At 41.0% G+C, this 18,290-nt stretch overlaps 1 protein-coding gene across 37 annotated transcripts in view; it reads right to left on the bottom strand.

Annotated features, from left to right (window-relative positions):
- LOC127610361 (phosphofurin acidic cluster sorting protein 2-like) overlaps window positions 1-14,673 on the bottom strand; it is a 58,456-nt gene extending 43,783 nt beyond the window's left edge. For 14 of the 37 annotated variants that reach the window (XM_052080416.1, XM_052080424.1, XM_052080422.1 and 11 more), the window contains exons 1-2: window positions 13,828-14,669; window positions 1,150-1,237 (exon numbers count right to left, since the gene is read on the bottom strand). In XM_052080416.1, coding sequence (XP_051936376.1) covers window positions 1,150-1,237; window positions 13,828-14,045 — 306 coding nt within the window. In that variant the 5' untranslated portion in view covers window positions 14,046-14,669. Of the gene's footprint in view, window positions 1-1,149; window positions 1,238-13,827 lie in introns of all 37 variants that reach the window. The other 23 variants (XM_052080444.1, XM_052080445.1, XM_052080443.1 and 20 more) reach the window with 5 other exon arrangements.
- Between the last annotated feature and the right edge of the window lie 3,617 nt (window positions 14,674-18,290).

Raw genomic sequence — 18,290 nt, 5'->3', positions numbered from 1 at the left:
AGGTACAGAGGATGGATGATGCAGATGAGTTCTAGCTGTTCGGTTGATTCATATTGTGCATTGTGCTAGCCTGAATAAATGGCAAGGAACGATTGCAATACAGTAATGGTATTACAACAATAATTAATAAAAACTAGAAACATGCTCATAAACAATTATGATTGTATAGGCACCTCTGAATTGAACCCACGGTGCATGCACACAAGTCAGGCAAATGAAGCTTTAACCATCGGCGCTGTTCATTCCCTTGTGCCATCAAAAGTATAAAATAAAAATCAAGTCCTGGTTTAAAAGGCGTTCAAATTTCATTCACTGAAAAGTAGGTTACGAAGAACAAACGGCAGTCACGGGAGGCTACAATTACTCTTGATTAAAAATAATTTCAAGTAACTGTAATTCACTCTCGATCCCCGATGAAGGCGAGACACACTCCAATCCCCACTAAGACTGACCCAAAACGTTTTTTTGTGGGGGATTTAAAAAGGCTCACAAACAGTCTTGGGCAGAAGCCTCTCCGATGTCATGAAGGAATTACAACATTTCAAGATTTTATTATCATTATGCTTGTTTTCATGCAGATAATGCATTGAGTTTGGTGAAGCATTGGACAGCATCCAGATATTTTTAGATCGGTAGATCGTTTTATGGCCTCTGCAGCTGCTCGCACAAATTAACCACACACGTCATACCCTTTTGCCCTAGTTTTCACTCATGTCAAATGTCAATGTTGTTATTAAGTAGTGACGTTTAAGTTGTGACATTTCACAAACGGTAAAACACAGTGCATGCTATACGGTGCTGCGTGTGCACAAATGATTATTTTTCTGTTGGCGATGAGTCATTGTTTTTAAGGGCTAACACCGCGATGAGTCAACACCTGTTAGAGCTACACGCCCATCGTCTTGAATATAACATTCTAAATCCGTCTTAAGGTGCTAATGCAACTGTCGAGAGTACTAATGCGAATCTGCTATTTAAGGCACGTGAGTGGATGTGACATACCAGAGCTGTCTGCGCTAAGAAGGCTTTTTATCAATTGGCAGGATTAGCAGCATGTTTTATCGCTGACTAGGTTTGAGATTATGTTAAACAGGGTGCAGCACAAGTGAGGAATTGAAAAGGAAGGCTCAAAAGATCACACTGACTCGCCTGTATTTTGACTGCAATGGAGAGCGAGTTCAGTTCTTTGTCCAGTTCTTTGAGCACGACGAGTCTTTTCAGCGTGAGGCTGCAGAGCCTGCGAGAGAGAGAAAATGAAAGGTTAGAAATATGGGGAAAAGAAAAAAAGGACAATTTTAGGCCTGCAGGTATATCTAAAAGTGGAGCACATCCAAGATCCACAGATCCAAGTAAGAGACGGTGAAAAATATGTCATGAAAGAGCAATTCTTTTGTTCATTCGTGACAAAGTGATGCTATAATAGGGATTGATCAGATGGCCAATTTTAGCACAAAGGTGAAGGAGGAAGCGGTCACTGTATTAACGGGAACATAAAGAGCATTTCTAGACTAGGCAGCATTCATAGATTGGAATTTGAGTACCCCGGTAAGTGGTTTTTCGCGACATGAAACAAAATGAACACAAGAAAGGTCAAACCACACTCTTAGTTCTTGCCTTTCAGAGCAAGTGAACAACTCCCAAGCAAGGTTTGCGGAACTTCCTCATGACCTACTTTTCCCATCACTCCTGTTGCATGAAATTATGATCAGTCAAAGGTGAGTAAGAAAGACAAAGCAAACACCCAGCGATGCAGACACCCACTACTCTGAGAGCCGATCTGCAGCACGTTGTCACTCTACAAACTGCCTGCTAGGCGAGTGTGATTCAGGAAGGCACAGAGAAAACGATCACGCAAGATATAACGTCTCGTGCCGTGTACTCGTATGGAGGAACTATGTGTAAGTGTGAATATCAACGTGTGACTGCCCATCCTGTTACTTCACTTTTACCTCGAAGTTGCATTCACAACCACAGGAAAAGAAAAGTGCACTGATTAAATATTGTGGTCGTCTCTCTCTCTCATGTCTTTTCTTTCTGCCTGACAATCACACACATCAGGTCTTCATATCTATGGTCATATTTAACTCTCCATAATTTTTCATGTAGCTTTGAGCCAATGCATTACAATAATACGGCTATCAGGAAGTAGGACCCGTAAAACAGGGTCTAAACATTAAAAAATAAACTCATGAATCCCTATGTGTGTGTGTGTGTGTGTGTGTGTGTGTGTGCCCTAAATGCAAATCCGTTTGGGTCTGCAGTAATCAAATGGTAGATTTTGGAGAATGCAACTCGCCTTATGGTGAGGATGAGTCACCAGCAACACAGCTCTATGTTGGGGGTGGAGACAGAAAACAGGAGTGATGGTCCAACAACATATTTTGTCACTGCTCGCTTTGTTTCTCTGTGACTGGGATTCACATGTAATCAAAAAGGCTGCAGGCACTCAATGGGTGGCATCAGAGACCAGTGCTTTCTTTTTTTTAATCATTTGTCAGAGGTGTTATCTCCACTCCTGTCTCTCACTGGGTTGTGATGAAAGTGTAAGTTGAAGCCATCTGGCCGGGTCTGGTTCCAGCAGGCCCCCGTGTTCCGATTGCAGTGCCAGTTCACTTTGTCACCCAAACAAGTGACAGCAGTTACAGACCGGGTGCTGTTCAAAATCACTCAACGATGCATTTAAATAGCATGATTGCCTTTGTATATGATCATTCCATTTTTGAGAAGCAGAATCAAAATCATATGAAAGTCAACAGTTGCTCAAACAATGTCAAGAACAAAATATTTTTTTATTCTTTTTGGTTTCTTAAAAAGAAGAACGACTGAAAACACTGTAATTGATTGTTGTCATGCAAACAAACCAAGCAGCCAAAACAGCAATATCAGTTTTAACACTCACGTTTAAACAGCCCTCATCACATTAACAGTGACTGGCCGATGTACCCTCCTGCACATCGGGGTCGAGTGAGAAAATAATAATAAAAATGTAATAATGGTAAGATACTTTGTATGCAGTATATTTTTTAATATTTATGTATTAAAAGTTCGGTTGAATAAGCTCAACATGTACCGGTAGTTTTGTTGAGAAAAAAAAAAAAAAACAACCACAAAATAGGCAGTATGGCTGGGTGGAGTAATCTAAACACCTCGCTGCAATTTATTATGACGTATGGAGAACATGGCATGGGAAGTAAAGATAAGACATATACTTTCTGTTTGCTAGTTGATAAGAGCCCACGGGGAAATCCCCTTTTTAGTTTTGCTATTTGTACCGTGTTCAGCTAAGATCTTCTGGGGTCATCACTGTTCTAGAAGGTTATTGATGCTCCCATGCATGGCGTTTGACTGATTGTGGTTATCATATGTATGGGTCATAATATAGCACCTTATCGGATGACCAACAAAAGAATTCTGGATTGTTGTTTTTTGTTTGTTTGTTTCTGGGGCGTTTGTTGATTGATAAACATTGGGGACTGTTAGCTACATGCAAATGGGAGTCATGCATCCGAGAGGGTTTGCAAAATGTATTCCAGTCCGCCACCATGCCAATATCCATCGAAGGCCAACAAATGGATGAAATAAAAACTCCCTTAGGATTGTGTTGGGTGAAACCAGTTCTCTATTACTCATTTACTTTTCCAACCAGCCATAATATTTCATTCATGTACTATGTAATTAGACAACCAAAAGGTAGGGTAAAAATGCATGAGGCCAGATTTATTGACCAGTAGTGGTGCCAAATAGATGCATGAGCTAATACAGTAGCTTTAGTCTACCTGGCATCACGGAAAGTGGCATAAGTAGGGCACCTCTATCTAATCCCATTAGAATGACTATCATTCGTTGTATCTTGACCAACTTTGGACCTTTTTTGTATTATAGAACGGAGCTAGACCACTACAATATAAAGCAGTTTCATCCTAAGAATACAATCACCATTTGCCAAACACTGATAGCAGAGCAATGGGAATGAGTGCCTCTAATCAGTCATGTTAAAAAACATAGACTAAAGGTTTGATTTTGTGTGGTTAAAAATTATTTTGTAAAATAATTTCATCATGTTTTTTTCTGCTAAAATAGATGGATAATTTCATAAATGCCTGAAGTGATTATTTTCATACGCACCTTGAAAATATAATTACTGTATCAGATGTTAGCTGGAAAAGGAAATGAGGGCTACCGCAGCAGTCTCTGTGTACTTGGGAGATGGCAACGCTTATCTTGTAATTCATTTCAACAGCCACGGTCAAATATTTGTTTTTGATAAGAGATCAGTTATGGACGGTTATAAAGCAAAATACAGTATATAAGCTTCATTACACAAAGGCTCCTGGGTGGATATCAACTATTCAAAATGCTTACAATTCCATTTTGCCAACAAAATAAATTCAGGAGACTGCTATATTGACATGTCACACACTGTTGGTGAATCAATGACAGAGGAATTAACCAGACAGACTGAGGCGGTCACTGGGAAAAACCCATGGACACATTTTTTCCATTTAGTAAACAATTTACGTACGTCCGTTTACGACTTTTTTGCTAGCTTTGCTCAACGCGGGCTTTTTCAAACCCCCCCCCCTCCCCCCACACACACAATCAGCAACATTCTTGGGAGTGTCAATTGTTAATCAAAAGGTCCCACCATAGCACCTCAATCAAGTTGCAGTCAGGACTCCAATTGGGCCACTCTCGAAGAGGTATTTTCTTCGGTGGGAGCTATTGTATTCATTTATCGCTGCCTTGTGGGTCAAATTAATTTAATCTAATGTAATTAATTTTTGCAGATACTTTAAGATTCTTCTTCGTCTCTGAGAATTTTGTGCTGTGCTCCTGCAGTCACCTTTACACACTCACATGTTCCTTGTTTTGTACACAGTCTGGACAACAGTAACGGGACAAAAGGCCATCTCAACTTGCAGGAAGGGGAAATGTTACACATGCATCTGAGAAGGCAAACTGTTTTTTACAGATTGTCACAATCTCTCTTCGTTAACCTTGAACATGTTGGGGTGGAGGTCAGAGCTCTCAAAGTTGTTCCACACCAAACTCATATAACCATGCCTTCGGGACCCTGCTTTGTGCCCATTTATGCTAAACAGAAAAGAGCCTTTTACAAACTGTACAATTGCCAAAATTGTCTGCGTGAGCTACAAATTAATAACCTGGTAGAACTAAACCCTGAGCGAGCTTTTGACATGTGCAGCCCAGTATAAAGTATAAAAAGGGGGAAAAAATTACACACCAAGGGGACATATTAATCGTTTAAGTGCCAACATTGCACCAAGCAACATTTAAAGTATGCCTTCATCTCGAACAATTTTCAAGCTACAACCTTAGAAATAGTGACATCAAAACTGAATATTATAGTGAAAAAAAATTCCCTATACGGTTAAAACAATAAAAAAGGCATTAAAGGGGAAAAAGGCATTAAAATAAAAATTTCATAGATTTTAAGAGATGATTCTGATCATGTTTCTAGGCTTTTCACTCAAACCAGATTTTGGGGCGGGGTGACTATTTAATGGCCTTGCTTGAAGAATTGTAAGACAATGTTTGATTACAGAGCAGTAGTTTACAGCATCACTCAACCAAAAGTGCATAGCCTTCCCTAATAAAACATCCTCCCAAAATGTGCAGTTGAGCCCTTGTGGCTACTAATGCAACGCTATTTCTGGACCTCTTAAGTGATAGCAGCATTCTCAAGTAACATGGTGATAGAAGTCCTGTATAGTTGAAGAGACTACAAAGAGACCACTGCTATTCTGCCCCTGGCAAAAAAAAAAAAAAAAAAACCTGGCAGTCGGGGGGCACAAAATAGCACAGAATCAAAACCTCTGAACTGAACAAATAACTGCCTAAACAAAAACACACTTTTGTATTTATTTTCCCCTGGTCAGCAGTCTGCTTGATGTTTTGCCAGTTCCATGCCTTCGCATCACTGCACGGCAATTGTCGGAGGCACAAAGCAGGGAGAATGGAAGATGGAGAGAGTGACTGAAAAGCGTGGATGAATGAAAAAGACTGAATGTGAGCAGGAGGTACACAAAGCTAGATGGAGAGAAAAAAAATTTGGTGTGCTTCTCGATGCCTTCATGGGAAATGCATGTGACCACATTCTTTTAATAAAACACGCAGAAGAAAGCAATCGCACTTTGTTCTTTCATTACAATTTCATACATCCGGGTGGCTGCATAATTTAGCCCCGAGTGACAGGAGTACTGGTCTGAAAGCTACTTCTAAATATTTCATTCTTTTACAAGAAAACGGAGCTACACCTCACCACTGTGAGGATGAGACTTCCCCGTGGCCATTTTTACAGCCTGACATTTTGCACTTCATAACTTGTGTGAAAGAATTGGATATGACAAATCAGCATGTCCCAGTCATGTAGAATTTAAAGAAGCAATTCAAACGCAGGTCTGCCTTATTTTTGACAAAGTATAATTTATATTCAATAGATGTGTTTTAACAAGTTCAAACGGTAGCATGCACCGAACAAGCTTAGCATGTATTAAGGTTTGCACGCAAGAGGCATTTGAGCCCCCAACATCTCGTTATGTGTCACAGATGGCCATATGCTCTTTGGGTTTTAATACCACAAAGAAACCATCTCAAGCCTGCAATGTAATAGGGGAGAGGGCCCATGTCAAGTGTATATACACAACAGAACAAGAGGAAGCAGTTTTCTGGTGCTGTGAAAATGTTAACAAACATATTCAAGTAGCAGAGTGCAAAACACTGCTCTTTTGCAATGAAAAGTACAAGGAGAACGGAGTTTTGCTGTTTCACCCATCTGAAATTTTAAATTTTGTTTGAACAAATTCAAAATGTCTTTTCCACATGAAAAACTGTTTGCGACCATTAAAATTGTGAGAGTATCTGGAGAGTGTCTTTGTGACCTTGAACGAATCCTGACAAATAATCAACACTCGCCAACCTTCGCCACTCTGTGCAAGTTACCCGTCTTGCAGATTTGTACTTAAAATAAAGAACTTTATTGACCAAATTGTGAATCATTTACCACTCAATGGACAACAAAACGTATGTTTCCCTTAAAACTATTAAACTTACAAAAATCTGACATTGAACGTGATGCCATTGAGAGTTTTGGTGCACTTTAGTGCCGGTGCAACCAAGATATATATATATAAATAACAAAACACTGGGAAAGAGTAATGTGATTTTTGAAATTGCAAGAGAAGAGAACATTGTGTACTTTGTCAAGAGGCTCTCTCGTGCTGTCGTACAATCAAACTCTGAGGGGATTATCAGCGCATTTGATGTGTTTCTTCACGGTGTTTGTTCACATTGGAGTTCTGATCAGTTTATTTCCATTTGGCAATTTAAGCCTTTGCTTCCTCTGTAACATCCATTTGGAAAAATAACTTGTGACCGCGAGTACCCTCATGAACAGATGCTGACCTGCTTTAATGCTTTCTCCTAAAATAGTGTTTTTTCCTATTCAAAGCATCACAATGTGGCATAGAAAATAAAATACCGTACATGCACTGTGGGTGATTTATTTCCCTGCTCTGTGAGGGAGAAGTAAAACAGAAAAACAATTCAATTTAAAGAAAAAAAAAAGAGTCTTCTTTGCACACTGTGGTCAGAGCTCTGCCAGTATTTGTGAACATGCCGGTAGTCACAATATGACACACAACAAATCAAATGAACAGTACCGTGCAAAGGTTAAGTAGACAACTTGTCAACTCTTTAGCCTGATGTTTGATGACACTTTTAACAAGCCATACTGTGTTCAATGATCTGAAAATATTACCAGGAACTCAGTGTGTGCTTGTCATCTTTTTTTTTTCTATTTTGCAGGGATAAACAACTCTTTTTATCCAACCATGAGCAGCAACTGATGAGGTCAGCAGCCCACTGTTTGTAGTGACCATGCAAGACATGAGCAGGCTAAGCATGTTTACAGCCCAAATCACAAGTGAACTCAGACCACAAGCAGATGACACAAAGCAAGATATTGTGGGTTATGGCATTCACTTTAAGTTGAATTGGCCAAATTTGCTTCATGTACACGTTTTTGTTCTCCTCCGGACAGCACTTGGTTTAAAATAAGGGGTTTAAGAAGAGACTTGTCATTCTGTGTACTTTCAGCCCGATGTTAAACGGAAAGTGCTACTGAGAGGAGGAAAAAATAAAAAATGAAAATGTTTTTAAAAATAACTTTTTCTTAAAAAATCAACTGCGTCATGAAACAAATTTGAAGCTTCATGTTCCCATCACTTGTCATTGACAAGTACCGGTAAAAGCGTTTCTCAGGTTGGTCAATTTCAACAAAAACAATTTTTTTATGGTAGCATAGATGTTTACAATAATTTAAACAGAATTTCGACTGAGTAAGCAAATTTCTGAGCAAACCTGGGCAAAAATCACAATGATTTCAGTGTACGTACTTCTTGTCACATTTTTGTTTGGTGGTATGCTGTGATTTCTTAATAAGTGTCTTGGTTCAATAAAAATTGAGAAACACAGAGTAAGGAAGAATGGTGCATACAATAGTGCTGTGGGCTAATTAAGCAGTAAAATCTAAAGAGAAACAGACAGTTCAGACGCCTTAATCTGGGATTAGACAAGTAGGCAGACTCTAGCTCCAGTTTTATTTGAGAGTTAACACACTAAATACTGATGTGTCCTTAACCTGATTCCAAATAACAACGGTCTTGTTTTTTCCTTCTGTTCCTCTTTTTTGATTTATAATATATATATATATATAATAGATATATATATATAATAGCTATATATATATATATATATATATATATATATATATATATATATATATATAGCTATTATTCACTCCGTTATTCAATAAAGCACACAAAGTCTTGTCTTTCAAACAACTCGCGCTAGAGTAAGGACAACCAATAGTGATTATTACTTGCTTGTGATTGTAATTATTATAATACAAATATAATAAATATAATATAAATATAATAATTTTTTGGATGTGTTTACCGTTACAGTTCAACAGCGTGTGGATGGTTTTCAAAAAAACGTTCCACCCCTACTATCCCTGTAACCCAGTCCAACAAGGTATTTAATTCATACATCTCCCCAGGAGTTTGTTCACCTGCCAGTTGAGTCAAAGCACCTGTGGCTACAGCCAAACTGGATTTTTACTTTGTGGATCTGGATTTGACACTTCTGAATTTATAAAGTCGATTCTGGCAGACTGCAAAATATCTCTGATGACACAGCTTGTTTTCAGATGGTCTGTCAGGTGCTTTCACTCATCCACAGAGTTCTATTTGAAAGAATAGGCCATGTGTTGTTGCTGGCACATCCAACTCAGGAAATGTCTGTATGGGAGAGGTGGGAAATAAGTGGAGCAAGAACAAGGAAGAGAGTATAACAGTTTTAAGACAGATCAGAGTCGCCCTGAGACTGGGTTGGTGACCGCTGCAACGCAAAACTGGATAGAACTGAATTTGCAAAGAACCCATTATCCGGGCAACCAAGATCTCGGCTTTATCCCATTTAGACATGCGGGCAGTAGTGAACTTTTCCCTTCGTGATGTATCCAAGAGAAGCATCCTGCCTGTTCACAAGCCCTAGGACAGATCTGCATTACTTTTAAATGTGTGGCTAATCCACAGCTTGAATCCTGTGCCACCCTCCCAGCGTGCAGGTTGTTGATCAACAATGGAACGCTAATAAGGGTAAGGGGGGGCGGGGGGGCAGTGTGAGCGAAAGGAACCGTCCCAGCAATTCTCAAGTTGCCAAGAATGTGAAACGCTCCCCAAGGAAATTCCTCCTCCTCCAGGAAAGCAGAGGAAGGAAACCAAGTGGATTTTGACACATTTCAGGCTATGGGAGTGAGTGTGAAAATGGGGAGAGTGAGGATAGTGACTGGTGCAAGCTAATAGACCTTGTGCACACCATGACGAAGCAAAAAGTCCAGTTGATTTCAACATCAGGATTTTCAGGACGACAAGTTGATTGGCCCTCCAAGTGGATACAATTCAGTATACCACTGTATTTGAATCTATCTAGGGGCCACCAATATAAATTCCTTACCCACCAAATTGGAGTGGTTGCGATACAGTGATGTGGTCCAACTGCCATTTGTGTCTGTTTCACAACTCTAAAAGGCTACTCAGCATGGCTGATGAGGGTGTTTATGGTTTAGGAAGCAGCAGATTACACCGTCAGTGTCTCTATACACCATTTGACGACAATTGGTTCTTTTCCGGTTATGAAATTACATTACTGCAGCAACCACGCACTAAAAAAGACATTTGACAACACTCAGGAGGATGCAATGTGTGAATCGACAAAATAAGTTTATGGCATTTTTGAGGTAGCACTCTTTCAGTGGCAAGTCAATGTCATTGTTTGCTTGATAAGGGATGGAGCCATTTGGTATTACAAAGGGTTTTAACCTGGATTTATGATTCAAGAACAGTCCCTATCGACGAGTAAATATTAAGTAGCTCTTGACATGCAAAGGGCTCTCGACTGCCCCTCCTTAAATGGAATCCAATTCATTGGCAAGACTCGGCTTATTACGGCTTGTTCAAGTACTTTGTAGATGACAAAATTCTTTGTCGTCTTGGAACAAAGAATGAGGGATGCTCTGGTACTCAAAGTCAAAGTCAGAGGAAAATAGAAAGAATTTTGTTGTGGTCTGCGTTGCAAGTTTTCCTTGAAAATGCCACACCAAACCATGATGTTGCATTTTTTCGAGAGGTGACAATTTTTTCTTGGCCTAATTTTCCATTCTTGACTACAATTATGACACTCTTGGCACCTAGTCATTGCGAATGCAAATACATTCTTTTAAAATTTGTATTCTAAAGAACCTTGAAAGTCATGCAACGACTTTATATAATTGTATTTTCCATTGTCATGAAGCCTTTTCAAGCACTTGGACATCTGGGGACTATTTCACTCACTAACGGCAATGAAATCTAATAGAGTCAAACAGCAATAGGTTTATACACCGACATACAGTAATTAAAAAAGAGCAGCCTCATCTGCCACCAAAAAGTTGTATTCCAACATTGTCATTCACATTACTTCCAGTGGGTATTCCTTTTGACACAACGTTCTATTCTAGAAAGGTTGCTATTGCTGGTCAAACTTTTATAATATATGATGACGTTTTAAACTGACGTTTTGGGATACTCCACCCAACATATTGATCAACATATTTAACTAACCATTTATAAAATCAATGTATTCAAGGAGTGCTGCTTTGAATGTCTATATCTTATAAAACTCGTCTTGCCACTGTAAGATGCATTTTTTCCCACATTGGAGCCTCAATACTGTAGAATAAAACCTGTAACTGTTCAAAAGCAAAGAGTGTACAAGAATAACAGAAATTAATCCCCTCATTAATTTTTATGAACAACATTTCACCCTTATCCATCCTTGGTTGCTCAGCAACACCAAACAGTCAGCTATTTGTTGAGTAAAAAAAATAAAAAATAAAATCATGAACACGCTGGGCAGTCTCACACTAAGCTCCCGCGCTACCTTGACCACAGAGCTTTTGTGTTGCATTGTTACAAAGTATAAATGGAAAAACAGAGTAGCCATCTAATTAAAAATACCCAACAGCAGTTGTACAACATTGTAACAGAAGTAGTGCAGATGAAGTGCAGGAATAGAAAATAAAAATCATCTTCAGAAAATAGAACGTCACAACAAAAGATCAACAAAAACATAAAACAGGCACGGGTTACTGCACACATTTGTCGACACTGTTCCAAAATTTGGGAAGACAGTTCCGCAAAACCTGCATTGAATGAGGTGCTCTTTCGCAGCTCCAACACCACAAATGCAGTTTTCCTCCATTTCTAGGTATGTGCTACACTCGTCATTTCTGTCCAATGAGAGCGTGGATCATCGCACACATCTGTGTATTTACAAACCGCAGCAGATGAAAAAAAATTCTATCCGCTTTTGTTCTGGAGCAAAAAAGATCACTCATACTTGAAAACACTTCAGAGTTGCTGAATCTCAATAATTCTGTAAAGAAGGGCGGTGCCAAAAACCTCCACAGTGATGTGACCGTTGACTTCGGTTGTTGTTGCTAATGGTGGCCCAAACAGGGCCAACCTGGGTAGCTTTGAATATTTTTTTTCTTTAAGCATTTATGAAATCACAACTTAAAAACCGTGTTTCATATGGACTTGGGTTATCTTTGTTTGAAATTAATACGTTTATGGTTCTTAGACATTGAAGTGAGGAAACAAAAAAGTACTTGATAAGAGGACAAAGACTTTTTGACGGCATTTAAAGTGATTATTTTCTCTTTGTATGTAAACCAGTGAAGATTACTCAACTCTTCTCAAATACAGTAATCCTCTACAGTTAATAAAGTTTTTACGATTGCAGTATGACAAGTTGAGACGAAACAAATTAACATAACATAATTTCCTATGGGCAAAAATAGTTTTGAAATTAGAACAACTTGGAAGTCAAGGGACGCTTGATTGCGTTCGACTTGGAAGTGTATGAAAAAATGATCTCCAGAATGAACAAAAATACATTTTGCCATGCTCGATGGTGATACTCCACATTTGTGCAGAACTTCAAATATGCCAGTAATAATTAAATGTTCAGTGGTTTTCTTTGAAATGTTAAATCAAGAAACACAGACAATGACATCTTCCTGGAATAACAGAATTTCTGAACTGAAATAAAGATGCTCATATAGTCTTGATCTCCCTTTGTTTACGACACTTCATTTGAGCTAACGTGGATGCTGAACAATGCTCATGTGAAACTCTGCAGTAATTGTTGTTCACATGTGACTCCATTCACACTTGCTTGCATACTCATGCAGGCAGCAGGCAAACACACGCATGCACGCACGCACATCCAGAGTGGAGGAAGCCCTCCCCTTGCAAGCCCACTTTCCCCCCCAGTGAGTAGAACAGATCTAGGTCAAAGCTAATTAATGTACCCTCAGCTCCCGAGAGAGGCTTCTGGTCAGGTGGCAGCAGTGTGCCTGCTCACCGACGATGCATACTAATGCACACACACGTCTGATCGAAAATAAATCGTATAGTGAAGCTGGCATTATGACAAAAGTGCGTGTCACTCAGAAGAACATTAAACATTTCTAGTGTTATAGGCCGTGTGAACATACAGTGGGTTTTAACGGTCGCACTTGACGAGTTGAGGCATCAGAGCATGAATAGGCGTCAACTTCGAGAACCAAGTCACACACAGATCCGATTTGTTGACAAGGTTCGCAGCACTGTGCCGCGAGAAAATGTCAATAATGTGCTACTAATTGGACTAACGGCACCCGTATCATCAAGGATATGGAATGCTGCCGTCAATAAATCCACACGTGGATTTAAATGTGATTAAACCTTTGAACCACAATGGAGATTTGCAGCCTTGTGTACATCTGACGATTTGTTGCAGCAGCCGTTGGAGAAATTAGTTTAGTGCAACTTTGCTAGCCATTTATTACCACAACAGTCGGAAACCACCCCCCAAAAAAGCAAGCAACTGTCATTATGATTATGACAAACACGAATGCCACCGATTCTGCGACTGCGGCGCTCGGCACCATGCGCCGTTACTAGGATAGGAAGCGATTGTTATACATCTACTGTTAACTCTTAACACTATTAATCTATGCTTGTAGCTTTAGCATTAGCCAGCTCGCTAGTTAGCCTCACAGTTAGCCAACCCAACAGTAAACCAGAAATGCATGGCAGCTCCTTCGCATGGCTTCACGTTAGTCACCGAGGGCGTTGTTTATCCAACAATAGCATCATCACAGATCACAAGACAAAATATAACATATTCACGCGATGCCAATATTGTCAACATTACCTCGGGACGCAGTTCGGGGATGATCGGTCTATCTCCCAGGTTGCAAAGAGGTTCATGGGGACAGGCATGCCGCCGGAGCCCGAGCTCGAACCCAGCACAACAGCCCCGGCCAGGGCTCCGGCAGGGAGCGTCGAGGGCGCAGGTATGCAACCGGCACTGCTGTTCGGGCTCAGGAAAGCGGCCCGGGAGCCTCCTCTCTCAACAGCCGCCGCCATCATCACCTCCACTGCCGACGGAGCAATACGAGCTGAGTGTCGGACGTATGCGGGAGCCCGTGAAGTGTGCGCTGCCTGGCCAGCTCCTCCAGACTCCCGACTAACCCAGCCCTCCACCGATTGTGGTTGACGCTAATAGTCGGGGCCGGGCTGGGCGGGGCGGGGCATGCCAGCACAGGCGGGAGGGGGCAGCTGCTTCTTGCCTTGGGAATGTGTAAAATTATCCACATCAAAACAATCATTTGTTCGTTTCATATGCAAAACCACGAAGGCCATTTTCAAGACAGAACACTTGCAGATAAAGACGGTAAGCAAGTTGAGTGGAGAAAAATACACCACATTCTTAAAAACAAGCATGATTCATTATTTTAATTCACTTGAAAAGGTTATTTGTTTACATCCCTCTCTCCTGGTGACTGGAGTCCAGGGTCTAAGTTGGCTTGAATAGGCCCCAGGTCACCTGAAAGTCTGATAAGGATAAGCGGTATAGACAGTGGATGGTTGGATAGACTTTTAAAATGCAGTACACAGACCTAACACAGCACAACACGAAACGAGAGCTGTGCTACCATCAGGCCCATAGTTTGATAAAGAAGACAGTCTGCTGTGTGTTTATTATCGTATTTGAAAACACATTCTTCTTAGAAGTATTAAGGTTTCGGATCAAATTTCAGGAAGAACCTAAAATGCTGTATAACCTGTACAGGTCAACTTAATTTGACCTTCTCAAAACAATTGAATGCACATGTCCATCCATCCATCCATCCATCCATCCATCATCTACCGCTTATCCGGGGCCGGGTCGCGGGGGCAACAGCTTTAGCAGGGAAGCCCAGACTTCCCTCTCCCTAGCTACTTCTTCCAGCTCTCCCCGGGGGATCCTGAGTTGTTCCCAGGCAAGCTGGGTGACATAGTCTCTCCAGCGTGTCCTGGGTCTTCCTCGGGGTCTCCTCCCGGTGGGACATGACCGGAACACCTCACCGGGGAGGCGCTCAGGAGGCATCCGAATCAGATGCCCAAGCCACCTCATCTGGCTCCTCTCGATGTGGAGGAGAAGCGGCTCGACTCTGAGCCCCTCCCGGATGACTGAGCTTCTCACCTTATCTCTAAGGGAGAGCCCGGACACCCTGCGGAGAAAACTCATTTCAGCCGCTTGTATCCGGGATCTCGTTCTTTCGGTCACAACCCATAGCTCGTGACCATAGATGAGGGTTGGGACGTAGATCGACCGTTAATTGAGAGCTTCGCCCTTTGGCTCAGCTCCTTCTTCACCACGACAGACCGATACAACGTCCGCATCACAGCAGACGCTGCCCCGATCCGCCTGTCGATCTCCCGCTCCCTCCTACCCCCACTCGTGAACAAGACCCCAAGATACTTGAACTCCTCCACTTGGGGCAAGATCTCCACATCATCTGCAAAAAGCATGGATGCAATACTGCGGCCCCCAAAACGGACCCCCTCAACGCTTCGGCTGCGCCTAGAAATTCTGTCCATAAAGGTTACGAACAGAATCGGCGACAAAGGGCAGCCTTGGCGGAGTCCTACCCCCACTGGAAACGATTCCGACTTACTGCCGGCAATGCGAAACAAACTCTGACATCGGTGGTATAGTGACCGAACAGCCCGTATCAGGGGGTTCGGTACCCCATACCCACGAAGCACCCCCCACAGAACTCCCCGAGGGACACGGTCAAACGCCTTCTCCAAGTCCGCAAAACACATGTAGACTGGTTGGGCGAATTCCCACATACCCTCGAGAACCCTGCTAAGGGTGTAGAGCTGGTCCACTGTTCCACGGCCGGGACGAAAACCACACTGCTCCTCCTCAATCTGAGGCTCGACTTCCCGACAGACCCTCCTCTCCAGCACCCCTGAATAGACCTTACCAGGGAGGCTGAAGAGTGTGATCCCTCTGTAGTTGGAACACACCCTCCGGTCCCCCTTTTTAAAAAGCATGTCCAAAGCTAGCTCTTGGGACATGAATGCACATGTCCACCTGTTAAATCTTTTTGCAAGGAACCAACCAAGGTACTGAAAGAGCTAAATCAACAACAATGTGTTTTGATCTGCGTACGAATCAACCAATAAATTGTTTATCTTTAATTACAAATGATATTTAACCAGGCATTCAGAAGCAAAGCGGAGAAAGCAAAAGTAGCCTCCCAAATTATCAAAATGTACAGTGACGTCATTAAAATACATTAACAAAATATTTTAACAACATTTAAAAGTAAAATGAAGAAATAAAAGTGGTTTTTGAAAATCACTAATCAAATAAATGATTTATTAAAATTTTTGAGAGGACCAAGTTTTTAACCTGGACTTTAAAGGGGAAATGGTTATTATTAGTTTTAACCTGAATTTTAATGCATTTACACTCAGGGGTAACTGGAAATTTAAGACCCCTATAATTACAAAGCAAAATGTATAAGGACCATTTTAAAGGAGCAAAGATGAACATCCAAGGGTTCTTCATCAGCAACCAAAAATGAAATAAATGCGATTCTTGTCACATTAAAAATGTTCACTTAAGACTTACGAAAGCCGCTCCAAGCAGGTAAGTGGTGTGTTATACGTCTGTATTTTTAAAGAATATTTAGAGGCTGCACGTGACATGCCAAAAAGCTAATTTTCTTTTAGTTGGAGGTAAGAATTTTGCAATCAAAACACATTTGTTTTGTCTCGACCTATTCCTAACTCAAGTGTGTTGTCTCACACAGTCAAGCAGTGAACTGCCAAGACTTGTTTTTCATTAGGTGTTGAGAAACACAAATTCTGACAAACGTGAAACTTCAGTCGACTTGACTTGACTTGTTGTCGAGGGCTGTGTTTGTGAACATGTCAGCCCATTTGTAACACCTAAGTGGAAGAAAAAAAAACATGTACTATCAGTTAGTGTCGACATTGTCCATGGAACATGTCTATGAGGATAAATGGTTGTATTCATACGTACCCCTGTGATTGGTTGAAAATTAGTCCACGTGTACCCCACTGCTCACCAAGAATCAGATGGGATAGGCTTCAGCTCACACATGACCCTAGGACAAGAGTAAAATGTGATGGATTGTGGTTGTAATTTGCAGTGATATATGCATACAGATGTGTTTCATATATTTTAATCTGAATATTGGCCAATCAAAGCTGAGCTTTATTGTATTTGTAAAGGCATGATTTTGATACATTGCACTCAATCTCATTACATTGTGCAGAAGCACCTCATACAAAATGTGGAACTGCATAAAAATAAGCTTATATAATAAGGTGACCTAGATATTAATGCTTAAGAGCCAGCTATGTTGCCCTATCACTGAGGCCAGATTACAAAAGGAACCACCTGCCTGCTTTCTGAGTTATTATTGGATACAAATATATGTAGACCTAATGGATGACGTTCTTCGATAAATAAGTGAAGTGCATTGCCACCAAGTGTTTAAATATGGCATTGCGTCAGAAACGTATCCTTTGCAACTTGTTGCATTACTGCCCAGTAGATGGCACACTGTATTCATTTGTAGTTGATGCTTAAAACGGCAGCCCTCACGTCACGTCTTAAATCCCCCCCGAGTGAACCCCCTAAAATACCAGGCCAGATGCAGACATAGTGACGCTGTGACATCAGTGATGTTTCCAAATCACACGTTAGAGGGAGAGACGTGTAACACGTACCGGTAGTTAGTGCTAATTGTACAAAATCAAATACATTACTGTTAGTTTAATCAGTACTGCCACCAGCCCCACCTCCACAAAAAATAGAATACCGGTACTTGATTTCAAGTTGAAAAGCATTCCAGAATAAAGGCATAGATTGCATTTATGCCGTTGATTGACAACTATAAAGCCACCTGTTCCATGCGGAACGTGTAAAACTTGTCAGAGAACAGTGGAAAGTGAAAACAGAGGTGCAGCCCGTAAACATTCAAAGGGACTCAAGCTTGGACAATTTGGAAAACAGCCAGCATTTTCTGGGAAACATGTCTTCACTTTTCCGTTGAGACATGAAACATTATCATATGTGTAACTGAGAAAACAGCATCATACAAGACTGAGGCGGAGTGAACATATATACCGTTATGTTTTCTTTTTCTTTTTTGGGGTGTATTTATGTGAGGACACCACAGGAGGGACAGCCTGATATAGCTATTTGATGTGAAATATATGACATTTCTTTGTGTATATGTACAACCATTCTCTATTTTTGCTTCCGAAGAGGACACAATGAAACCTCCCGTTCATCATCAGCATCTT

The sequence above is a fragment of the Hippocampus zosterae genome, chromosome 11 (assembly GCF_025434085.1).
Source record: "Hippocampus zosterae strain Florida chromosome 11, ASM2543408v3, whole genome shotgun sequence".
NCBI classification, from domain to species: domain Eukaryota; kingdom Metazoa; phylum Chordata; class Actinopteri; order Syngnathiformes; family Syngnathidae; genus Hippocampus; species Hippocampus zosterae.
The sequence above is the reverse complement of the archived record's forward strand: the minus strand, read 5'-3'. Positions and strand labels throughout refer to the sequence as shown.